The 26981-nt window shown below is 46.6% G+C and overlaps 1 protein-coding gene and 1 pseudogene across 1 annotated transcript in view; one reads left to right on the top strand and one right to left on the bottom strand.

The window, feature by feature from the left end:
• ATP8A2 (ATPase phospholipid transporting 8A2) overlaps nt 1–26981 on the bottom strand; it is a 470091-nt gene that overhangs the window by 306832 nt on the left and 136278 nt on the right. The window contains exon 24 of the mRNA XM_006915835.2: nt 7251–7423. Coding sequence (XP_006915897.1) covers nt 7251–7423 — 173 coding nt within the window. The remainder of the gene's footprint in view (nt 1–7250; nt 7424–26981) is intronic.
• On the top strand, nt 7590–7708 carry LOC112482919 (annotated as a pseudogene).

Genomic DNA, 26981 nt, shown 5'->3' with positions numbered 1-26981 from the left:
GGCAGTCTGTGTTGATTTGCTTTTAGACGCTGCTCATGTTAAGTATCCTGCTCCCAAATTATCTCTCAACTGTTTCCCGTTCTTGGTAAGATTACTAACCAGAGGAGAACACATTCGTCCCAGCAGAAAGTAAGCTACTAATTACATCTCTCTCTCATTCTAAGTCTAATAATTTCACTTTCTAAGGGCTAAGGGCACAAATCCTTTTGCAAATTTCTATGATGCTTACTCTTGAATACATTATTATTTTATGGAAATCATTGGGTGTCTTTACAAAGGTTTAGCTATAAAAATCTTACAGTGATATTTATATTTGTAAAAAAAAAAACCTCTGTTAACCTAAATATCCAACTAGGAATAAATTAAACTAATTATTGTGTTTTCACATAACAGAACACTATTAAGCTTTTAAAAAATATCTTTTTTATTACTATTTGACATAAACTGTTTCTAACCTTTTCACTTCATACATTGTGAACAGTCTAGCCCTCTTCCACTAAAATATATTTGAACTGAAAGCGATCTAGATTTAAATAGCAATTGCTAACCATGACTGATGAACTCTAGCTGGAGGAGTGGTGAATGCTGTTTTCTTTCTTCTTGCTTATCTGTATTTTCCAATTTTTCTATAAGAAATATGAAGCACTCTTAGAGTTAGAAAAATAAACACAAAAAGTGTTTAGAAACACTCACTGTACCCACTCTGCCTTCTTCTCTTGACTGTCTTTATTTCCATGATATCATAGTAGGTTTACACATGTTTATCCCTGAGTTTATCCTGAAAGGCAGAAGTCTGAACACATGTGAGAAAAAAAAAAACGATGCCTCCGACACCCTTAATCTGCACATCCGGTGGAAGTCTCTGCCGTGCTGTTTTCCTTTCACTCTGTCTCCTGCCCAGGGACACAGAGCCATAAATCATGTCTGCCAAGATGGCGGCCCCAGGGGCATGAGCATCACCTGCATTATGGGAGCTGTGGTAGGGCCGGCCAGCCACCGACTTCCTCGCGGGGGACCCTGATGATCCTTTCATGATTCTTTTCCTGACGATATACATGAACTTTAAAAATGTCTGGACGTTCTCAAGGGGTCAATGTCCCCCGCCCTCCTCGAGTCTGTGCCTACAAAATGTATCTGTTTTGACAAAAATACCTTCAAAGTAAAAAGAAAAAAAAACAAGAAAACATGAAAGTTGGTAGTTTTAAGCAAAGGAATCAGGGAAGAGGGAACAAAGAGCTCCTTCTTGAATATATTGAAAATGGTTTACACATTTTCTACATGATTTTTACCTCTTCGGAGAATGACAAATCCTACATGACTCTATGCTAAATAGGTTTCAACAAATTCTACTGTTTAAAAAATAAGTTAAAAGCAAAAAAATTCTGTTAGAGACTCCAGGTATTAGCAGTAACAAACATGTGAGTATGAACTGGCTAACATAGCCAACTTGACAGCAGAGGCCCAGATAGTGTTCAGATATCGGACAAAATGTTTCAAGCAATGGGCTAGATGATGTAAATTTTCTGAGGCCTTTATCTCCTCATTTATGAAAACAAAAATGACAGTTATCAAGGATCAACAACTTAAGAGACTGCAATTTCTGACCTCAATATAATAATTTACTTATAGGGTCTGGTCTCTCTAAAAGTTCCTTAGGTATAAAATTGTATCTGTCGTGCTGTCAAAGGCTCTGGTGACCCAGAGGACAGCAGTGGCCACAACTGAGACAGGAAACTCAGAGACCAGAGGAACCACAGGGTGCACAGCTGAGGGGTGTGACTACACGGTTTACACATTCTGAATGTAAGGTCCTTAACGAATGTCGGTGCGGACAAGCCCCAGATGTAGACGGGTCCACAGATCTCGAGCTCGGGAAAGGGGCCATGCTAGACGTGCGGGCTGGGGAGGTCACCTATCCTCAACGCTGACCGCGCGTGAGAATCATGTGGGGGACTTTGTAAAGGTCCCGGAGTTCTGATTTCATTGTTGGGGTGGGGCCCGGAAATCAGAATCTTTTCCGTTTGATTTCATTCAAAGGAGCGCAACTTTCATTCAACACTTCATTTCTTTCCATTCAACAAACTTTTTACTTAAGTGGATGAACTCTTTTATTCATTTATTTATACTTTTTAAGGTAAAGGTCACATATCATTAAATTAACCATTTTAAAGTGTAACAACTCAGTGGTACTTAGTATATCACAATGCTGTATAACCATCACCTCTATCTAGTTCTAAAAGACTTTCAACATCCCCAAAAGGGAACCCTGGACTCATTAAACAGGTGCTCCCCATTCCTCTTCTTTCCAGCACCCCCGCAATCACGAATCTGCTTTCTATCTGTATGGATTTGCTTATTCTGAATACTTCATATGAATATAATCACATAATATGTTGTCTTTTGTGACTGGCTCCTTTCACTATGTATGTTTTTGAGGTTCATCATTTTGTAGCATGTATCAGTACTTCGTTCCTTTTTTGTGGCTGAATAATATTCCATTGTATGGCTATACCACATTTTGTTTGCCCATTCATCCACCAGTGGACACTTGGGTTGTTTCCTCCTTTTGACTGCTGTGAATAATGCTGCTGTGAACATACACATACAAGTACTTGTTTTATTACCTGTTTTTAATTCTTTGGGATGTATGCCCAGGAGTGGAATTGCTGAACGATAAGGTTTCATTTTTTGAGGAATAAAAACTGTATAAAGTTCTCGAGATGCTTCGTTGTAAAGTTGGCGCTGAGAATCACTAGTGTAGAAGACAGACAAGACCAGAAGAACAGATGGAAGGCACCAAGGAGAGGATAGAAAGTGGGAATGAGAAAGGGCTAGAGGCAAGAGCTTGGGAAAGCAACCTTTCAAAGGCCACCAGAAGAGCCCATGAGGGAGCTGCGTGACTAAGGAGGAGAGAGAGAAATAACAGACACAGAAGCACGTCTAAGGGGCAGCCTCTGATACGGAATGCAGGGAAGGAATCCAGAATGAAATCGAGAGCCTGCTGCTCACGGCACGATGGGGTTATTGGAGATTTGGGGTCTGCTAGCTTCGCTGAGGGCCTGGTTCGAGGAGTTGGGGTGTACACGAGAGGCAGAGAGGCAGAGCTGTAATCCGCTCATTCGTTATTAGCTCTTAAAAGGCAAAGACCATGTCTTGTCTTGTCTCTATTCTCCCATGACACCCAGGAACATATAATGCAAATATCAAGCCCACGATAAAAATCTTATCGGACCCCTTTTACACCTGATCACATAAGGTGGCAATGTCCCTGCCAGACAGAGCAGTGACTGCAGTGGAGGACTGACTGGTAACTTTATGATCCTTCTAGGATTTTAATTACATAAAAAAAAAAAAAATTTTTTTTTCTGAGTATAACAATGTGTAATTAGCAAAATTATTTCATTCTAATCTTGGCAAATTATTTGACGAATCCTTACATTTTTCTCTCTTTTCATTGCCTAAATCATGTTTTAGTTTAAAAGTATTTATCCGTTTTTCTATAGCATTCAGCAGTCTCTGAATCAACACCGAAGGGAGACGGTGCTTTTTGAACTCACTGAAACATTATTTTCAAAAATAAATTATCTTCTATGATTAGAGAAAAAGGTAACTTTTATAACCATTACATTTTAAAGATGAAAAGTGAGAGTTCGGGTAAACTTTATGTTTGAAGTCACATATTCAATTTAACTTAAGTTTAAATTCTCAGTGAGAAGTAAGCACATCTGAAGTGTACAGTGCTTTTTCCTTTTTTGTAAGTATGTGTTAACTTCATTTTTAAAAAAATCTTAAGTGTGAGATCAGCCAAGAAATGTCTCCTGGATTGGTAACTGGTCCGTTATCCTAGATTCCTTTTCCCAATTAGTGCTTCTATTTTGTAGACAGTAACAGTATTTAATTTGAAATTTCCTCTCTCTGTGCCAATTCCAGTTTGAACCCCTTCCTGGAAGGCTTAAAGTGTGACACACAAAGCACTTTGAAAGCAGCCAAAGTAAGAAGGGGGAAAAAAAGATGTTTTTCTTTCGTATCAAGCACCTGGCGAGAAAACAGCATGGAGACCCTGGAAGGCATTCTCAGCCCTCCCCTGAGAGTCCAAACGGACTCGTTTTGATTTCCTTGAAAAACCATGAGGTCAGAGCACATTTGATTTGATTTACAGTTTACCAGACGTTTCCGTGTTGTTCCTTATTGTTTCTGCTGCTGTTGCTTGTTTCTGCTTGCCGACAAGTCAGGGTGACGCCTCCTTGACCAACGTGGCAGCTGGCAGCGATGGTGGCTTTCTCACTATGACTCCTGGCTCTGGGTGGGATGTGTAACAACCCTTTGTGCTGAGGACGTCACAGAAATCAGGCACCACAACGTAGACATGAAGGGGGAATTATGAGAAAAAATTACCTCCTCACCCGTCTTTCTACCCTTCTTGCCATTTGCATGCCCCTAACCTGACCCACCCAAATGGAATCCAAGCAAGAAAGCACAGTGTCAGATGCTTAAAAAAGAGGCCTTGTTAGATATGACATCAAAACACAAGACAGACAAATTGGACTTCAGGATTAAAATCTTTTATGCAACAGACAATACCATCAAGAAAGTGAAAACGCCACCTACAGAATGGGAGAAAATATTTGTAAATCATTCATCCGATAAGATACCTGTATCGAGTATATAAAGAACTCTCACAATTCAATAATTTAAAAATTATCTAATGTAAACATGGGCAAATAACTTGAACAGACATGTCTCCAGAGAAGACACACGAATGGCCAATAACCACATGGAAAGATTCTCAACATCAGTGACCATCAGGGAAACTCAGGGCAAAACCACAATGAGATGCTGTTTCCCACTGGGCTAACCAATCAAAACGACAGATAATGACAAGTGTCAGCACAGAGGTACTGCCGGTGGGAACAGAAAAAGGTGTGGCCACCTGGCAAACCAGCATTACAGTTCCTCAGAGGTGAAACACAGAGTCACCACTTGACCCAGCACTTTCTCCTCTAGATAAGTACTTCCGAGAAATGAAAATACACATCTACATAAAAATGCGTACGCGAATCGTCACAGCAGCATTACTCATCCTAGTCAGAAAGTATAAATGATCCAAATGTTAATCAAATGGATAAATAAAATGTGGTATATCCATACGGTGGAATGTTATACAGCTATAGAAAGCAATGAACTACTGATACATCCTACGATCTGGATGAAACTTGAAGACACTATGCGAAGTGAAATAAATCAGTCAGATCACACTCATGGGAAATTCTGAACAGGCAAATCTATGGAGACAAAAACGCAGATTAGTGGTTTAGTAGTTGAGGGTGGGAGGCCTGGAAGGCAGAGGACAATGAGGATTGATTGATAATGGATAGGAGAGTTTCTTTTGGGGGTGACTGAAATATTCTAAAATTGGTTGTAGTGATGGTTACCAAACTCTGCTGGTACAGTAAAAGCCACTGAACTATACCCTTTAAATGGGTGAACTGCATGGTATGGAATTATATCTCAATAAGTTATTTAAAGAAAAGAGAGAGGGAGGTCGTCACAAAGCCAGGAGCACGGCGTTTCACTTCCAGACGCTCTGGTCGTCCCTCAGTCCCCCAGGGGCCTCACAGCTGCACGAGTGTCCTGACCTAACAGGGACAGAGTTCTCATTCATTGTTTAAAGCATGTCTGGATTTGTCCCCACTCCTGGCAGCCTTGAATGCCCTACAATCACGGTCATGAGGGCAACATCCATGTCCGCCAGGATGCCCCACCGGCCAGCCACGCCAGCTGTCCTCGGCCTTGGGGGGCACATTCCTAATTAGGAAGGGCGATGAGGACAGCAGAATGAAAAGACGGAACTGTCGTTATGTGAAGGCGGACAGTTCCGGGTTCCGGGCGGGGAGGTGTGTTTGTGGGGAAATGGGAACAGAATCTTTGGTGTCATGTTGGAACCGGTGGGGGCGGGGGACGGTGAGGTTGGGAACACCTGGGAGAGACAATGATCTTGAAGTCAGGGCAGTGGGCTCCTGCTCAGACTTGCTGGGCACCCCAATTGGGAGTGTCGACAGAAGTGTGGGCAGAAAGAAGGAGAAGCATGGCCGATAATGTCACCGGGGCCTCCTAAGGCAGAAACAGCAAAGCCATCTTGTCAATGTGACAACTGGCTATTCTCAAGGGACCTTGTGTGAACCCACAGGAGGAGTTTGTAAAAGACTAAAGCAATGAGGAAGTTAAAAGCATTCCGATAACTGGCTTCTGAGAAAATATCAAAGAAAACAATGTAAAAAAAAAAAAAAGGTATAAATGCAACACATAAGAGCGGGCACAATAAGATCATTGACCCAGCAACTTTTACGGAGATCGAACCCCGTCCCAGGTGCCATCCGGCAGTGCTTGCAGGAACAGGAAGCTCTCCTGTCACCTCTCAGGTTGTCTACCGAACCTCTGAGGGGGGCGGGGGGCACACGGCCTGCTGTGTAATTCTTTATAATTCGGACTTTCAAAGCCCTGTCAGAACTGGACCTCGAGACACAACGCCCACCCTGCGAGGCTCCCCAGATTTCACGACAAGCCAGCGAAGCCTTCTGGTTAGGTCGTAACACAGAAATTGGCACAGCCGGGATCGAAGTGACAAATCCCTGTTGACAGCAAAGAAACACCTCGCAGTTGAGACAGAGGCAGCGAAGACCCATGGGCTCCGGAAGCTGCGCTCGGCCACCCAGAACCAAGAAAGCGGGGGGCAGTGGGCAGTAGCACCTGTCTAGCTCCCCACACCGGCTTGAGGCAGAGGGCTTCTGGGTCATCCCCTGGTGTGACAATGACGAGAGGCCCTGGCTCTCCTTTTATGTTCTCAGAAGACAAGAAACAAACACCAGATTAAAACACACACGCACACACACACACACACACACACACACACACACACTTGTGTGTTTGTGTGTGTGTGATACTTTTGTTGGGACATAGCCTAGATCTTACATTTTACATTAACTTGGTGGTAGTTCTGCATTTAATCATAATTAACCAGATTAAAACACACACGCACACACACACACACACACACACACACACACACACACACACACGCCACCACTAACCGCCTTCCACGAAATCTGTAAATGGACAGCTAAATCTGTATTTTTGGTTTGCCGTTTTTAGGAAACTTGACCCCCAGAATTCCCCTGCGTTGACCTTTTCTCTCCAAACGCAGGACACAGACGGGTCAGAAGGCGAACCGTGCCCAGCCGGGGCACACCTACCTGCAGCAGATGACGGCCTTACACGAGAGTGCCAGGTCCAGGAAGCTCCTCCTGACCTCGAAGGACAGCGCGTACTTGAGGGTGTGGCCGTCGATGATGAGAGCCATGTCGTTCTCCTTGCCCAGCAGGTTGCCGAGGTCAGTGCAGTGCTGAGTGATGGCTTCCCGCGTCGCCTGAAACGACAGTTGGGGAGAGTGTGTGTGGCGGGGGTCACGTTGTTGCGTGTTTAACGAATTGAAACCCAAACGAAAATCAAGAGTAAGTGTCTGGAAGTGACGGCACGCCCGTTCTAACGCAAAATACGCCAGCGGAGTCCGACTTGGTATAGCTCTACATTCAAACTTCACCGGTGCCGCCCTGAACGAGCCCGATCCCGTCTGATCTCGGAAGCTAAGCAGGGTCGGGCCTGGTTAGTACTTGGATGGGAGACTAACTAGAAAGATCAGGTGCTGTAGGCGTAAATAATAATAACAATAAGAGGAAGAGGAAGGAGAAGGGATTTTAAGATGACAAGGTCCTTGCAACCTGTGAGGTCAAACAAAGGTTTCCTCACCTAAAAAAAAAAAAAAAAAAAATACTTCACTGGACGGCTCTCTCGGTCTGTCTTATTATATGTCAAATATCTACCTTTGATATTCACAGTAATCCATCCTGGCTGCAGTCTGTGGCTGATCTAGAGCGTCCAAATTCTTCCCCATTGGAACTCTGGTTACTGAGGCCCTCACGACTGCCTTTTTCTCCTGTCTTTTATACTACGTAAACGTTAGTCCCGGTGCCCCTAGAAACGCCGCATAAACAAATGTGCTTTCTGGGGAAAAGAATAACGTCGCTGGAACTTCGTTTTGGCAAATATTTCTCAGTCTGCACAAGGTAATCTTAAAAGCATCCAGAAGATACTCGGGTATATGGAAATAACGGGAACGATTACTCTGAGGTCCCTGCCGAGAGCTTCGGTTTAAAGATGAAACCATTTCTCTCCAGGTATCGTCAGCGTAAGAAACGAACTGCCGATCTTTTCACGTCACAGAAAATATCTAATCAGATTAAACCGCCAATACTTTTTAAAAAATTACTACCAGCCTACATAAGTGCCTTTGGTGTGGTGTCTATTAGGTGGAATTAAAGCATAGAACCGTTTTTAAGATTTTTAAAAATATATATATATTGTTCTGATCTTCCCAGTGAATTTATGACTCTGACTAGAATATCTGGTTCATATATAAGAATGTAATTTTTGGCTCATAATAAAAAATCTGGTTTAAGTTAATCGGGAAGCACAAAAGTCTGCTGAAATTATTTTGTCTGGACAACTATCCTTTGGCTATTAAGTTACATTTACATGCAATTCATCATGGGATAACATAAATTACAGTCTTAAAGAAAGAATTTGAATGCACAGGAATCCTCCCACCTCTGCAATCACCACCGAGAAGCAGTTCTACTGTCTTACTGCTCAGTTTTCAGTCAACAAGAGACACTTGGCAATATCAGAAAGATGTATTTCAGGCACGGTCGTGGTCTGGAGCCCAGTTCCGACAGCGTGGACTCTAGTCCCAAGTGTCCACCTACCACCTCTATGACCTTGGGCAAATTACTTAACCTCTTTAAATTGAAATTTTCTCAAATGTAAAATGGAGCTAAAAATATTAATTCGATAGCACTTTTGTAATGGACAAACAAGCTCAACGGTGTAGCTTGCTTAGCTCTGGGCTTGGCGCATAGTAAGCGCTCAATAAAACCCATTCTTCCTCTGCTGCTATTGATACATTAAGAATTTCCCATCTCGAGGGAAATACACACTTCCGCTACTCGGACAGTGAAAAAATGCCATGATTGACATTGTCATAAGAGAAAATGGATAGAATAGAGCTCTAATAATAAAAGTTAAGTACTTTTATAAAAAACAAAAATAAAGGAAACTATACTTTTTCTCCATAATTAGTTGAGTCGTTCTGAATGTGCAACAAAACATCTATGAAAACATCTGTGTTTACCGAATTTGTGCAAACAGCCTGCCCTCCAGAACCTGCCCTCCAGTCTGCCCTTAGAGAGAAGAAATTCCTCTCACTCAGGGGAATCCCAGCTCGGCGGCCTGGGGAACTCAAGACGGGTCTGGGCAGTTCTGGAGGGTGTGCCTGCCGGGCGTCGATGTGTAGCGGACACGAAGCCCTCCAAGGAAATATTTCACTGGAAAGAGGAGCCAGGGTACACAGATCTGGTCTGCGGGCGACGTGCTGATGCTGTCGCAGAGGCTCGGGCTAGCCTGGTGTCCTTTACTCCCAAAGGCCTCCCCCATGGACTTATGAAGGGAAAGGCTGAGGCATAAAAACCAGAGATGTACAGACCATTGCCTGTGGCCTTTTTAAGGGGGCCTAGCACACATGGAGCTTTGTAGAGACAGTAATATTACAAAGGGTGCTTTCTCTGCTTAGGTCATTTCTGGAGCATGCACAGAGATGGAGGGGACACCGATGGCTCTTCCTCCTCAGCAGGAGGTGGAGTGGGGAGGCCCCAAGTTCGGGCAGCTGATCACCTGTCACTGTGCGAGGCTCTGGACGGGGGCAAGGACAGTGCCACCAGAATGAGCCTGAGCACTGGGGACACGAATGGCAGAACTGCAGGATGAGAAAACTATGTTCTTGAAACAAATGCAATTTCTCCCTCCTCCCGAAAAATGTGTAGGGGAAGCACCCGAAAGGGAGCTGGAGTTTTGATGGAGGCGGGCGAGGACAGAGGGGTACACGTGGCTGCTCTTCCTGGGAGCCTCTCACTGTGTCACAGCCCTCGGTGACCTCGGGAACACGGGTGATACCAAGCTGGAGTATTTTCAAGTTGAACCATGAAAAGCACTATGGACTGAATGTTCGCGTCCCTCCCAAACTCGCATGTTAAAACCCTAATGCCCAGTGCGATGGTATTTGGAGGCTGTGACTTCGGGAGGAGATTGGGTCATCAGGGTGGAGACCCCGTGACGCAATTAGAGCCTTTACAAGGAGAGACAGGAGACCAGCTTCCCTCCAGCCCTCCCTCATCGGATGCCAGATGTGCTGGCACCTTGATCCTAACACCCCGCCTTCGAAACCATGAAGAATAACTTTCTGTTGTTTAATCCACCCGAGTCCACGGTATTTTTGTTCTGGCAGCCCGAGCGGAGCCCACTGGCCATGCAGTGCTATTCTTGGCGTAATGGATACACACCAGCTTGTGACCGCAGCAGCACGAGGGCACTCGGGCACCGTGCAAACAAGCGACCACCGCTCTCGTGTCTGCTGCCTCGAGTAAGCCTCTAACAGAACACATAACCGCAGTGACAGGTACGTGCCGAGTGTGGAACCACAGGCGAGAAAGTCACTAATGCACGGAAGGGACACTAGTGCAGAGGCCGCCTGTGGGAAGGAACAAGAACCCGCTGGCTGCGCCATGTCGAGCTGCAGTCGGCGGGAGCCCGGGGGTCGTGCCTGCCACTTGCAGAGAGAACACCAAGCATTACTCAGTTACACACGTCAATGAAAGACACTTCACGTTTATATTCTATTGACCAGGCATCTTCTTGTTCACTGGTAAGTAGTACGTTAACAAATAGTTTTCTCGTGTGTCAAATGGGTTCGATGAAGCAGTCACGTGAGTCAAGCCTATTATAACCAACCAACCAAGATATAGTTATTGGGGTACCTACTATGCTCCCATGGTGATTTAAAAAAAGAAGCAAGACCAAGAGGACACATCCCATGTTACCTACGCCCATAAATATTACAGTCGGGGTGGCAAATACACAAAATTAAAGCTGAAGTAATCAAGATCTAATATTCTGCTAATGAGCAGAACCTAGACACCACCACCATCATATCTGCCTGCTTTGGCTCATTTTCATAGGTGGCTGGTATTACTCTGAACTATAAATTCGACGAAGGCAGAAACTCCCTTGGCCAACCTCTGATCATGCTAACCCTTAGCACGTGCTCAATAAATATACTGACTTTATCAACGAATTGACATATCTCAGTCATGATTCTAAACACGCATCGTAATATCGTTAAGGGACCATTTGCGGGTCTCGGAGGCATCCATTTTGCCTGACCTCCTGGTACATTTTGCATTATGATTTCCTTAAAAATAACTGGCTTTTGATGCTTATTCCTTGTCTCCTGGCCTTTCTGCTTTCAGCTTGCTCGGCTCCTAACCTCCCTTCTTACCTATTTTCCATCTCGGTTTCCCTTTGCTTCATCTGCTCAGAATCGCGCCTTTGCCTCTGAGATCGAAAACCTTTCCCACTACTAAAACCTCCCCAGACACACCCTGCTAACGCCTCATCTCCGGCCTCTGCTTTGGTTTTAATCCTTGTGCTTTCAATGCCCACTCAGCAATAACCTTTGATCAAACCCAGACTAGCCAGGCTCACCACACACGTGTGTCAGAATATAGGTCCCTCTGTGCAGTTCTCGAGTGAGCCAATTGGAGGTATTACTATCACAAACAGTTCCTTATTCTCAAATGGACTATGATTCAAAAGTCTATTTGTAAGTTAGTTATTGGGCACTTAGAATCCATTTTCCCAAAGGAACGATGTTGCAAATTGCGGTTGGATCCCAGGGCCTGTTAATGCCTATTTAGCTTAGTCGCTAAAATTTATACTGCAGTCTCTTATTTTAATAAAAAACCAATTACCGAAAGTTACAATGGACTTAGCTGTTATGAGGGGCGTAGGGAATTGGGGCTGGGGGGTTCGTTCCCACAAGATGCAAAACATTCCCAAATCCTTAATTACAGCTTGCCGTTAGGGCATTAATATCAAAATAGGTATTTCCAGCTTTTCATACACGTTGTATGATTTTACTTTCCTTTACAATTAGACACATACACATAATTGAATGCCACAAGCTGGGCATCCGTTTCCTGGGATCGCCTGCTGACTGAGAAGCCATCGGAGGTCCGTAGGATGGAGCCTGGAGCACGCTTCCAAGCACAGCCCGCTCAGCTCACGGGCAGGTGGGGTCTGAAAGGCGGTTCTCCTGCTAACCACTTTTTGGATTTAATAAACAAACCGGGAAAGATGAAAAGTTCTAGAACCTGGTTGCATTTCCACCCATCTGCAGTTCGCAGGAAACTCCTCAAAACTGAAGAGCGCCAGCACCAACGAAACCTGCCGAGGCCGGTCACCCGCTCCCCGCCGCGAGCCGGGCATGGCAGCCGCAGCTGCCTCTGCCCTTCCCTTTGATGTTCTGCAAATTCCAACCGGCTCAGAGCTGACGATGCTGAAAACCAGGAGGGTTCAAGTTTCATGAGCAGCAATTCAACCAGATCACGCTTAGCCTTCAAGTTCAAGAGCAAACTCCCTTCTCCTGAATTAACCTCAGGCTAGTGAGTATCCGACGATGATGCGCGCCCTCCAGACGAGGGTTCCCAGTGGTTTCGTTGTGTTTTCATTCCATTCGTCTGTTTTTCTGGTCCCTTGCCAACTGTCAGATGCATCTCTCCGCACTCTCCCCCTCTTCCATCCTCCGGAGTATTCCCACTGTCCAGCCTCTCATCCCAGGTACCGCTGCATTTCAGCATATTCCCACCTCTTTCTTTTCTTTCTTCTTCTTTTTTTTTTTTTACTATCATTTTAATTTCCAAGATTATCTCACCTCTTTTTTGACAGCATTAGTACTCTCAATACTTTTGCACTTATGGACCTTAATGGGTGTGAAAGTTCATAAAGCTTAAGACAAAAGTGCGCATCCAGCATTCCCATTATAGGCTGACAAAAGAAGTCAAGGCTGAAACCAAGATAATTGCAATGGTCTCTACTACCGACTTCTAGTGCCAGCAGAGCCAAAACCTCTTTGCTCTGGATGTCACTTTGCTCTAATCTAGGAAGATCTCTAAATTTAAAATTCACTAGTAGATAAGAGGAATCTCTGTAAAATGTGTAATGTTCTCAGGACTTCCTATAACACCAATAATTTCAAGGCAGACCGGATGAGACTTCACAGGCATTATTAAACAAACATTCTCAAGAGAGTATGTGGCCTCTTGCCTACAAATACTCGGGTGTCTGCCTGGTACCCTCGGGTCACCTTTTATCTCTACCCCCATCAGGCATTTCTCTACCCTGGCCATCCCTGCCTCCCACAAAATGTTTCAATTTATGATAAAAAAAAAATTCTTGTACTCTCAGAGTAAACGAATCCCCAATTTACTGAATTCACACCAGCATATAAGTTCTGCAGAAGTTTTCCTTGTTTTGTTTTGTTGCTTGTTAACCGGCTTTGTTGAGTTAAATTAACATAAAGTTGAGACATCTGAAGTGTACAATTCAATGAGTTTTGCCAAAGGTGCAGAGTCATGCAATCTCTTCCACAATCGAGATACAAAACATGTCCATCACCCCACAATGTTCCCTCCAGTTGTACTGCAGGCAATTCCCTCCCCTCATCATCATCGATCTTATTAATCGTTTATTTCTTTTTGTTTCTAAGTAGTATTCCAAGCTATGAACATACCACAGTATGTTTATCCATTCACCCATTATTATTATGCATTTGATTTGTTTTAGAATATCGTGAATAATTCTATAGATGTTTGTATACTAGTCTCTGTGTGGACAAACGTGTTTCTTTCTTGTGGGTAGCTGCCGGAGACTGGATTTACTCGGTCATACCATCTATACGGATGCACACAGAGCAAGTGCATGTTTGACTTTACAGACGTGAGACTGTCTTCCAATGTGGTGGCGTCATTTCCCATTTTCACTGATCCTGTCTGAGTGTTCCGGCTTCTCCTTATTCTGCCAATGATCGAATCATCAGTCTTTTTCATCCTGGCCATTCTAGTGGGTATGTAGGGTTAGATTTAGTGGTTTTAACTTGCATTTCCCAAACGACCGTTGAATATCTTTCAATGCTTGGTGAATTAAATGAACTTTTGTTTGCTGGGATTTCAAGACATACAACTAAGCGAAGTGGACCGATTCCAGTAGTACACTGGGGACATGTCCGTGTAGTGGGTAACACCTGTGGACAGAGGTTGGCCGAGAATTTCTCTTTAAGACAGCTGGGATACCCTCCTTCTCATTTTCTCCTTTTCTTTGTGCATCTTGCACCTCTAAAAGATCCACGTTTTCCTGCAGGCATTCCAGGTGGAGTTAGAAGAGAGGTATGGAAGAGGAGTATATGGAAGAAACCTGCCAGCAGCTGCTAATGAATAAGCATCATTTACAAGAAAGGGACTATTTCTTCACATAGGCTTCAGACCCTAGGAAGTTTGAACACTATCAATCACCACTATTTGCTGAAAGAAAATCTGACCAACAGTTGTGACAAAGCTCACATCACTGAGGTCAAAAAGTTCCCTGAAAATATGTACCTTTTCCTCATTTCTCAAAGGATATTAAATGCAAACCTAATATGTTTAATTTGTTTTCTTCCAAAACATAGATTTTGATTTTAGTACTAGGAATCCTTTTACAAGCTAAACAAATATATTTCTGAATAGCTGGGTAGAATAAGATCTCAAAAATAATTTACATGCTTGAAGAAGCATGTGCTATTTGGACCTCGATTATGGATCCTTTTTGCAATTTTTAGAATTGAGATTCATCTTAAAGCAGATAACTCTTTTCTATAAGAAATGATTTCAAACCGTGAGCCTCCTGCAAGAAGAATGTGAAATCAGCATTTGTAAACACTCATTCAGCTGTGTATAAAATGACTCTCCGTAATCCCATAGAACAGTTGCTTGTCACATATTTGTCCAGATTAGATCTCTGAAAGTCACTGTATACTTTGGGGACATAATAAGTCACTGCCACATTTAATTTCAACCCGTCAATTGGGAATATTTTAATTATGAACATAACAATGTTGGCTTAATTAATTTCCTGATCTTAGGGGATTTAAATTTTTAACTTATAACATATCAATGATACAGCCACTGCACTATTTCTAAAGTCTCCTTGATTCTTGAAGGAATTACAAAGTGCCCAAACCAAACACAGGGGTGATCAAGTTCATAAACTTAAAAAGAAATTGCTGCAGAAAATGATTTCTAAACAAAGTTTATGTGTTTTTAATAAACTATGTGATTAAGTCATATGTTGGGTAAACTTTAGTGAAGGAAAACAGAGTCTATTAATCTCACACAAAAAAGGTAAAATATCAGTTGCAAACTAAAGATCTACATTTGCTTCATGTTGACAAATGCTAATATCTGTTACGTCACCATCGGTAGCTTTGGCAAAGTCATTTCAATTCTGGAACTACTTATTTGCTGTACAATAAAACCAGTTTCTTAAAAAACATATGCTAACTTTTTAAACAAATCTTAGCAGCTGCCATGTAAGAAAATGAGCATAATAATCTTAATTAGTTAATTTCCTAACCTTGGGGGTTTAAACTTTGAACTTTAATATTTCGATAATACAGCCACTGCATTTACTACTTCTCAAGTCTTCTGGGCTCTTAGAGGAATCACAATGCACCCAGACTGCGTGTAGACTTGTACAAACAACAAAAACAGTAAGACATTTCCGAAAGAGAAATAGTAAAGGCAGATATTAAAAAAAAAAATCCCAAATGCACATGTGGCAGCTGCAGGCCGTGTAGACAGGCAGTGAAGACTGCAGCCATGGGGAGAAAATGGGGCCTTGGGCTCGCATCTAGTGCCCAGCAAACGCGCTGGACGCACAGGCCTGAGACGGGCTGCCGCCCACGGGCTCCCAGGCTGCAGCTGAGCCACCGCGGGTCTGGTTCTAGAAAGAGCCGGCCAGTGGGACCTCTTCAGTATTTCTTGAACCAGGAGGATTGGGGGGAGGGGGATAGAGAGAGTTATGTGTGAGAGGAAAGAACAGCTGAACACAGATCCTCTGATACTTTAGGAAAATGCCTCTCGTTTACATGGAACGCTGTTCACACGCTTAAAACTGGGACTATTTTCCAAACGACAGTCTCCAGTTGGTAAGCTAAGGGGCATACAAGTTTGAAAAATAAATAAGATCAAATAAACAGGAAAAATATAGAAAAAAGTCTCACTTCCACTGTAGACCTCCCACACTGACGATGGAGTGAGGACGATGGAATGAGTCACATACACCCGGCCGGAGGCTCCCCTAATCGCACGGAACCCATAACCACCCCGGGGAAGGCAGGGCGGGCCCTAGGGCGGGCGGAGGCCCACCTCACCATCCACTTCTCTGCACAGCCTGGCGAGGGGTCAAGGTTATGGAGACAGAAGTTTATGCTGAAATACATAGCAAGAAAAAAAAATCCTTTAATTCATCCTTGGCCATCAAGCGTCTACGATGTGCATAAGCTCTAGGGGTAGGGAGGCCTGGAGACAAAGAGCATGACACAGACAATGGCATGCAACGGCCAAAGGTCACCTCGTGCCTGGCACGTCCAGCCAGCCGGTATCGGAGGCCTGGGAGGAGCAGTGAGCCGCAGATGCAAGTTAGGACGGTGCTGGGGTGGCGAGGCAGGCAGGACATGGGGAGATGTTTGAACGTCCCCCCTGACAGAGCCTACAAGGGGACAGCGAAGCCAGCTTCCGTGTATGAAAATCCCACACTCGCTGTTCATCGTGCAAGATCACTAAGATGGAGGATGGATTAGGATGAGGGCACAGACCAGCTAACGGGGCTTCAGGTGATGAGCACGTAACCTGTGACCGGGTCAAAGAGACAAAACCAAGAAACGTGTCTAAGAAAAAGAACACGCGGCGCTTGGCGAACGGTCAGAGGCGGAGAGAGGAAGAGGGTGAGTCGTGAGCTGCTCGCCAGGGAGCTCAGCCTGGCCAACCTCTGGGAAAGGGAGGCAGAGGGACTCGGGGAGGGCTGGTGGCACAGGGTTGGGAGGCAGAGGACACTCTATTTTGACTTTGCGGAACGAGAGTTGGCTTTTGGGTTTAAGAGCAGCCTATGTTCCCTGCTAGACCGTGGAGGGAAGGCCCACTGAGACGGGTTGGGGGGACGAGGGCGCGAGCGTGTCCTGGCATGGGCCGCCGGTGCTGCTCTCTGGGACCTCACTACTCAGAAGCCACGTCACCCACTACACCGTGCCCCCCACCCCAAATGCCTGCCAAGCTCCTCCTGAGCATCCGGCAGCCATCACTCGCTCTTCCTGGATCATATAACCTTTCAATCAGTGCTGGCCGAAGAATGGGAAAAGAAACCACTTGGGTAGTTTTCTTACCACTCCCTCTGGCTGACAAAAGCAAACAAACAAATCACTCAGCATTCAGCAGGTGCTGAGAAACGCCTGCCATGCCGTCTGGGGAACATCTGCTGCTTCCTGAACTCCCGACCCTGGCCGGGGCCATCGCCCACGGCCTGCCGTGCATTGCCTCCTCTCTGTCTGTGCCGGTCCCGTCTGCATCCGAGTTGTGACAATGGCCTTCTACTGAACAATTTTAAAGTATTCGAGCCACCCACTGGGTGGGCCACTCACATGTTCAGTGAGCCGTCGTGGAACGCAGACCGTGGGCACACAGATGTGCTCGTAGATCCAAAGGCCCCACACTCAGGGGGGCTCGCATGCTAATGAGGGGACAGGTGTGCAGCAGACAGACACCGGACACGTGGCACGAGTCGGATGTGCCCTGGAGGGAAATCGAGCAGGGTTTAGGAAGCAGGGGTCTACCGGGAACTGGACATCGGAAGACTCCGTCACGGAGGTGGAGACTGACTTCCGAGCGGAAATACAGCCGTTTATGCTCAACTGAACAAAAGGCTCCAATGGTCGATCTGATTGGCCAGGAAATATAATCGATAGGTTGATTTTAGGTTTATTATTCACCTTACATTAAAAAATATAACTTTTTTTTTAGCCAAAATTAAAAGCCAGGTGATTTCATATGAAAACTCTGATATTCAGTTTCTCTCGAAAACTTAGTGCCTGGTGCCCATGGTCCTGCAAAGCCACCGCCTGTCAGCTGGCCCAGAGCCTCCCAAGCCTGGCGTGCCAGCTAGCTGTGGTCAGTGGGCATGCGTGGCTTTGTTCCTCTGACCCACTGCCCCACAGAAAGCAGGAATAAGAATCACAGGGCAGGCCACGGCTTCCTAGTGTGGGGACACAGGTCCCCCTGAAGCATCACCACCGTGTCCCTGGCCCTGTCACTTTGGTTGACTCTAGTCCTTTCATTCCTGATGGGACACAGCCAGTACCGAGAAGGGCTCCCACGAGGGCCCCACCCGGCTGCCCTGCAGGGTCATCGTGGCTGTTTCTGGTACAGCCGTGGGGCCAGACGCTTTTCTCCACCCAGCTGACCACAGTTCAGCCCCTAAAATTCAGCTAGTAGTTTTGAAAGAACCTACACATTCCCAGATTTAAAACCCAAAAGGTATCCAGGGGGACAAGGGTTTCCTGAAGCTTCTTAAATTGCTTTCTGCAGAGATTTAACCTTTAATCTAACACACACACACACACACACACACACACACACACGCACGCACGCACACTCTCACTTTTCCAGATGGCTAGCATTTCTATAGGGAAAAATAAAGTGTCGGCTTTACTATTTAAAATGTTGAATAAGATGGCATATTGGATAGTGTTAGTAACTCCTAATGAGCCTGTAAGAACTTCCTTCTTCACGTACACACTTTTGAGCTCCCAAGCTTTAGACTAAATGCTTAAAAGGAGAAAAGCTATTCTGAGGAAAAACAAAACAAAATATATGTATGATATATAATATATGAAGATAGAAAATAAATAAAACATTTTTTATATACTGTATACACACTATATGCTATACAAAATTCTATATAAACATATTACATATGTAATATACGTAACAGAAACCACCTTTATAAACCTTAATAAATTAAACTCAATTCGGCAAACTCTATGCTGCAACAAGCAGGTGATCTTAAAAGTCCTGGAGGCTGTAAAGATTGATAAGCCCCACATCCCCTGTCTTCAGGAGACTTCTGGCAGAGACACAGAAATAAAAAACAAAACAGGGTAAATGCTATTACAGAGGACTGTCAGAGAGGGGTGAGAAGCAGGAGAAAACTACCAAAACCAATAGAGATCGGTGTATAATCGCCAACCTTTAAAGAGAAGTAATAGCGGAAAATTTGAGACGGAAACCTCAGCGGACGTTAGGGATGGACAGAGAGCATTCCAGCACAGCAGGCCACGCTGCACAGGAACTGCAGCCCGACAGCTGTCCTTACCTGCCCGCCGCGTGGAAGGAACACCTAAGAGGTGCTTGGGAAAGCTAGGCTGGGGCAAGCGGGAAAGGTCCTGGGTTAAGAAAGCGAACTTCCTACAAGAAAACTCCTTCAGGGCTCAGCCCAAGGACCCTTCCTGCGTGGCTCTTGGGGACCTCGGCTGGTCTTACGACCTTCAGTATGTGGTAGACAGTTCCAGAGCCACGTACGCATCCAACGACCGCGCTTTGTATGTCTGCCTGAGCATCTAAGGAGGCATCCCAAACACAGCATGTCCACACTGAACTCTGGGCCCCCTTCTCAAGCCTGCTCATCCCTGCGTTCAGTCGTTACGGACCACCAACAGTGGGGACTCCGCAGTGAACGCGCTCTTTCCCGTCAGCTCCCGACGATGCCGCCCTTCCAGCTCAAGCCGAAAATGTTGGGGTCACTTATTCCCATTTTGCACACCCCACATAATCAATCCATCAGCAAACAACAACACTCGCGCCGTCGAAATGCATCCAGAACCTGGCCGCATCTCACCATGTGCCTCCCGCTAACCACCTGCTCTATTATTTTCTCCATGACAGACCCGCTAACAAAGGCAGAGCCCGTCCCTCTGCTGGGTCTGGCAAGGTTTCCGTTCGTGCCCCAGTAGCAGCCAAGGCCATTCCCATGGCCGGAAGGGCCCAGCGCCCTCCTGACAGTATGTGGTAGACAGTTCCAGAGCCACGTACGCATCCAACGACCGCGCTTTGTATGTCTGCCTGAGCATCTAAGGAGGCATCCCAAACACAGCATGTCCACACTGAACTCTGGGCCCCCTTCTCAAGCCTGCTCATCCCTGCGTTCAGTCGTTACGGACCACCAACAGTGGGGACTCCGCAGTGAACGCGCTCTTTCCCGTCAGCTCCCGACGATGCCGCCCTTCCAGCTCAAGCCGAAAATGTTGGGGTCACTTATTCCCATTTTGCACACCCCACATAATCAATCCATCAGCAAACAACAACACTCGCGCCTTCGAAATGCATCCAGAACCTGGCCGCATCTCACCATGCGCCTCCCGCTAACCGCCTGCTCTATTATTATTTTCTCCATGACAGACCCGCTAACAAAGGCAGAGCCCGTCCCTCTGCTGGGTCTGGCAAGGTTTCCGTTCGTGCCCCAGTAGCAGCCAAGGCCATTCCCATGGCCGGAAGGGCCCAGCGCCCTCCTGACTCGGCCGTGCCACGGCACTCACTGACATCTCGGTGTCTCTCTAACACATCGCACCGTCCTGCCCCCTCCTAGGCCTCCAAGGGCTCACCTCCTCATCAGTGTCACGTTCTCCTTCTGAGCGCCATATTTAAAACCACCCCCCCCCTCGCGCGCGCACACACACACACACACACACACGCACACACACTCCTTATTTCCCTTTCCTGCTTTATTTCCCTTGGGGCACTTATCACGGTTCAACCTTCTATATCATTTACTTCTGCACTTTGCTCACTGTCTGCCCTCCCCACTAGGTTACGAGCCCCTGGGGGCCAGGGAGTTTGGGGCTGACTCTGTCACTGTTGTCTCTTCAGGCTCAGGACAGAGCCTGACCCACAGAATACATTCAAATCTTTACTGAATAAAAGGATGGCTCAGAAAAGGCTAACGGGGAGAAGCTGGCAGACAAGACAAGGCCAGACACTCTGCTGACAGCCACATATACAGGGAGGCCTGGGCTGAGCGAGCGACAGGGCTGAAGACTTGTCAGGAGCAGAATGTGCAGGGTTTGGTGACGGTGTGAGGGCTGTTAGCTTGAACCACAGCTGACGACCTTCACGGAGACAGAAGAGGGGTAAGGGGTAAGGGGACGAGGAGGACAGATGGACCCGAGCTCAATTTCCGAGCCTGTTAATTTAGAGGAGGCACATTACTATATCCTTCCGAAACATAGTGAAAGCCTAATAAACTCCACCAAGACCATTTTTAAAGGTTGAAGTCACTCAGATTCACTGGGTGTGTGCCACAGCTTACACGCTACCCTCCAGAACACAAGTAAAATTACAAACACCAGAAATATGTGGGAAATGATGATCTGCAGAAGACCAGGGTGTCCCTAGTGCTCGAAACTATGTAGAGAATAAAAAAGAGAAGAGGCTCTGTTCTCCAGACTCGTGTTTAATAGGCTCTAAATGCAGCACAGATTTGACCTTTGCTCGAAATAGATTTTCTTGGAGAGAAGGGAAGAAAACATTGATTCATCAGAGACTCCTGAACAGCCTACTGTTCACGTTACTTGGAATAAAGTCTGCTTTAAATCAGAATCCTTGAGACACAGAAATAAATATACTGAGAAGTTTCTAATTCTGAGCTTTCGCCAACTGATTATTTTCATTCACAACAGTGGATGAACTCGATACGGTCCCCGCAGAAGCGGACCCACGACCACGGAGCGGAGCCGTCCGGGCTCCGGCTTCGGCGCGTCTCACGGCCAACGCTTTCCGTGAAACGAATGAGAGAGGCCCGCGAGATGGAGGCGGCGTTCCAGGCGTTTCCGAGTGTTCCTTTAGCAACGTTGGAGGAATTAAAGGAAACCCAGGGGCAGAAACGTTTCCAGCGAGCTCTGAGAAGGGTAAACACAAACACGTCAATACCAGGAGTGTCCTCTCGGTGAACGTGAACCCCACTGCGCTCACCTCCGTCACTGACGGTACAGATACGAACGAGGGCTAGCTCGGCAGTTGACGTGTCCTTACTCTGTTCTTTAATCGTTTTGTTTCCTCTCAAGAATTCTGAGTGTTTGGCTGTTTCATTTCATACCATGTCGGACAACAGTTGGAAGGACAAATCCAAATCCACAGAAGTCTGCCTTGCTGTCTATTTGCTTCTGTCTGGGAAAGAATTTGAAAATGTGTTTTGGGGTGTCAGGTACATAAATGATCTCGGGGCTCCAAGCAGGTAATAAAAGGTATGACTGTGACATTAAGGGGTGGTGGGGTCTGTGGCCAACCGGGACGTGCCTGTCCCGACCTACCAATATGCATAGTACTATCCAAACAAAACACCGCTTGCAGGCTAAATTTGGCCCACTGACCATCAATCTGCCACAATGATCAGAGACTCGATAAGAAAAAGGAAATGATGATTCATGTAGCATTTCTCACAAACAACAAGCACTCCAACATGCTGTCACGGGAGCCACCGTCTGTAATGACACACCGCGCCCTCACTGGTGAAGGGAAAGCATCGGCATCAGCATTTCAGTGGAGATGAGGACTCATACCTACAAGGAATCGTTTTGGAGCTTCAATGACAAGAATAAAATACACGTCTGTAGACTGAAACAGTGTACTAACACACACGCACGCGCGCACATGCACACTAAACCCGGCGGGAGTATATTACTCTTCTACCAAAGCGAGCTTTCTGGGAAGCTTGTGTCTGGAAGACTTAGAACTGAAAGAACCAACCGCAGCCCGCAGACAGGGAGGGCTGACACAGAGATGGATTAGAAAGCTGCCATCTGCACCCTCAACCGCAGCCTCGTCCTGGATGTCACAGGCTCATGCCCGCAGCCAGCGTGTGCGCACAGGGCCTCCCCCCTAACCTGTTTCCTCCCCACCCACCGCTCCTAAAATCACCTCGAACTGTAACGTCGGCAAATCATTTTTCTGCTTATGGTCCTTTGCCCTCTTTATGTCCTATCAAATGCGATATTTGGAGATCGATTTAATGTTGACTCTTTTTGTTTGATGATTTTCATTATTATTGCTCACGATCTTTGATGGCAAATGACCCCAGACTCTCTCTCTCTCTCTCTGGTCGCTTTAAGCATTTCTGTTTTAAAATCCAAGGCAAGACTATTAAGTATAAAAGAAAGTCATAAAGACATGTGAAACCAGCCAGAAGGGACCTGGCCGGCACGACAGGCCAGCCCCCAGCCCCGGGCCCTGCGTGAGGACACCTCATATTCCATAAGTAACTTACCCGTCTACTGTGAGGGGAGAGCTTTAATGCTGCTGTAAACCCATACGCTCACGTGACTCCTCAGAGCAGTCCTCGCAGTGCAAGAACTTTCGGGAAGGACACCCTGCAGCTGAGGGCTGGGTTCGACATTCCTCGGGGTGTAACTCAATCAGCCGGCCTGCATAAAGTCACCAGACGACTGCTTTCTGAAGAAAGTGAGTCGCAGGCCTAATCATCAGCCGCGTGCCCCGTGGAGGGAAAATGACCCGCAATAACGAAGGTGGGGAAAATTACTCTCGTGTGAGCTTTAAGAGTTTTCGTGACAGAGGAAGAGAACTGTGGCCAATTAAAGCAGCGGCAGAACTAAGGAAAACAACAGCCGGGGAGCGTGCCAGGCTGCTCCGGTCTCCCCGCCTGCAAGGTGACGGGGGTCCAAGAGCCACACTCCGGGCAAGGACTTTATCCCCGATTATCGTCTCTCAGAACAACGAGGTGTTTGCGGGGGAGCGTGGAAGAAGCGTCCACAGGAGCCCAGAAGCAATGGTGGAAGGTCGAGAAGGAAGACTTTGCAAACGGAGTGTGGCTGAGGGACGCCAACCCTTCATCAGCCTCCATCGTCGTCGCGAAAGCTACACGGCGTTTCTTACTTAACAGAGTCTACATGACGAAGAACGGAAATCGCATTTTTTTCCACGCTTAGCTTTCCTCCAGCTGTAGTTACACACGTCGAGTTACACAGCGAAACCGATACGCACTGATTGCACCGGTGAAGGACCACAGCGTCCTCCGTGGCCTTGATTACATTCAAACGCAGCCGCCCGGTCGAGACCCCCTCCCATCAGTTAGAGGGCGAACCGGACCACAGCCCAAGCAGTCAGTCTAAAGTTTTACCCTGTTCCTGTGGATTTTAAAAGGCATATACGTGAGAACGGCACAAACCACTGAGGCTTCTTTTTTTGACATCTCAGATCTCCGTTTTCACACATCCTCGGCAAATATGTTATTTCGAGGTGTTCTTTGTTTTGACAAGGGGTAGGAGGGAGGAGAAAAGAGAAAAGGTGAAATACTCGCCTCTAAGTAGGAGAAATGAACCTGTCCACAAGTTCACGTTGGCGCAATTTCTCTTTCCACTAGGAGCCAACCGTCGGTCCTGTCACTGCCCTCAAAAGCTGCACTGGTGGCTCCCTGCTGGCTTACCTACCAGCCACAGACTGAACAAGAGGGGCCACTGCCCTGAGCCCCACGGCGGTCAGGACCGGAGAAACACACACCAGCCGTGCCGTTGCCCAAAATCATGCCCATCCATCCCTGGAGGAATTATGAGCGTCGAAACAGTCAAGTTAACACCAAGTCGGGGGTACGCAAACACTTCGTTCTCATGCAACATGGGAAAAACCTTCTAAAACATTAGCGCTCGTCCCAAATTCATTTTGAAATGCAGGAACTAAGAGGCCAAGACGGCTGACATGGAAGAGGCTGTGAGCGCAGAAGGCGCCTGAATGATGACGCCCGAAGCCCCTCGCTTTGCTTTCAAAGAGACGGAGATGGCGAGAGCTGGCGAGGACGTGAGCGGTTAGCGACAGAGGCTGCAGAGCTCTGCCGGGGTCGAGAGACCCCAGTGCTCGGCAGTTCTCTTGGCCCCACCGCCCCACGCTGCTCTCTGAACCTTCAGCGTCCACGACTCTGCCCTTGGTCTTGACTTTCCTTTTCGCCTCCCTCCACCCCTCCTCGGTTTCCCGGGGCTGCCAGCACTAACCACACACAGGGCGGCTTCAAACAGCACAGTTCCGGCGCCTAGGGCCATGCTCTCTCCGAGCCTGTAGGGGAGAGGACTTCCTAGCCCCTCTGGTGGGTTTCTAGAAATCCCGTGGCTAGCAGCCGCAGCTGACATCAGCCTCTGCCACTGCACTGTCCCTGTGTATGGGTCTCTTCTCTTCTTTAAGGCCACCGGTCATCACACAGGGGCCACCCAAGCCCAGCGGACCTCGTCTCAATTAATTACACCTGCGATGACCCCATTTACAAATGAGTTCACATCCTAAGGCCCTGGAATTGAGGACTCCAGCATATCTTTTTGGGGGGATACAATTCGATCCAATAAAGACATGCAATTAGCACAGTCATGCTCAAGAACCTACAGCGTGACACTTCCCTTTCCTTCCCTCTCGCTCAGTTTCTGCCACCCCTTCAACACCACCTGCCTTGTTTTCAAAATGTGTTTTGTTTCCCAAACCACTGACGACTCGCTCTTGGGTCTTTCTCAGCTTGCCCTACCTCTCCGACTACCCTGGACATCACGGATACGGACGCTGTCCTAATCCCCTTGAACTTCTGTTATTTCTACTTTTCTAATTCACGATGAGCAATCTATGTTCTCAACACACATTCCCGATCTATAGAGCACCAAAGAGAAAAGACGGTAACAATATCGACTGCTGTCATTTAATATTGCTTGACCTTGAAGGAGCCCAAGTCAGTGACCTTGACCCAGGCCTCTCCGGACCTCCCTTCGGGATGACCACCTTAGTTTCAGAGCATTCATTCATTCAAAAGAACATTTGCAAATACTTACTGTGTGCTATGAAGCATTTAACTTACGTTCAAGATTTGACAGTACACGAGATTAATAAAACCCCTCCCTTCCAGAATCAAGAATGTCTCAGGAATACAAACAAGTAAACATACAGGGTTAGGTGTGATAAGTGTCATGATTCAGGCAAGTGAAAAAGCTACAAGTGCGTCGAGGGAGACCTAACACCAAAGGAAGTTAACTTGTACTGTCTCCCCTGAGACGGTCCCTGGCTTCCTATTCATGCCAGACTTCCGCCTGGGTGACAGCATCGCTCCGAAATCTGCACCTGCTTCTGATGGTCGGCACCCGACCCCAGCCTCAGCTCTTCCTTGGGGTTAACAACTAGATTTTGTTCCAGCAGTTCCCAGAATTCAGTAAGTCCAAGACAAAGGCCATCCCTTCGATTTCCTTTAGTTAATTTTATCCCCCTCAGTTAATGTTACCACCCTGCTCTCGGGCATTCAAACTCAGAATCCTGGCGTCCTTCTCACCCCACCCACTGCCTTCCCCGTATGGCTTCCCTGGCTTCCACGTGTAATTTTTAAATTCTTACCAGAAAACTTTCCATCCATTGTCGACCTTTTTTCCATCTCCATAGCCTTGATTCCTGTCCTCGTTAATTCACTGTGATTTCTGAAGTGCCATCTTCACCATTTCGCCTTCCCTCAAACCTGCCCCCTGCATTCCGGCTTACAAATAACGTGGATTTTTATAGCATCTTACAGCTTAAAGAGTGCTTTCACGCGAGTCATTTTTCATCCCCGCATCAGCCTGCAGTGACTGGAAGAGGAAGAATTATGCTCCTCGCTTTATGAAGAGGAAATGGCCTGAGAAGTGACGCACTCAAGGTCACAGAGCAAGTCGTGGCAGAGCCACCGGTCGACGCCAGGTGTGGCTGCAAACGCTGAGCTCTGCAGGCACCCCGCTGCCGACGTGTCTTCCCAAAGAACGCTTTTAACGCCAGGGCTCTGCGTGAATCGTGCTCCAGATCTGTCCACCCCAGGGGAGGTGTCCTCCAGAGGGGCAATAGGGTCCTTCCCCTCTGCCCGGTTCCCCCGTCCTACCCTCCCCCCTAAGGAACCCC

Source organism: Pteropus alecto, unplaced genomic scaffold (assembly GCF_000325575.1).
Source record: "Pteropus alecto unplaced genomic scaffold, ASM32557v1 scaffold16, whole genome shotgun sequence".
NCBI classification, from domain to species: Eukaryota; Metazoa; Chordata; class Mammalia; order Chiroptera; family Pteropodidae; genus Pteropus; species Pteropus alecto.
Note: the sequence above shows the minus strand (reverse complement) of the source record. Positions and strands in the feature narration are given on the sequence as shown.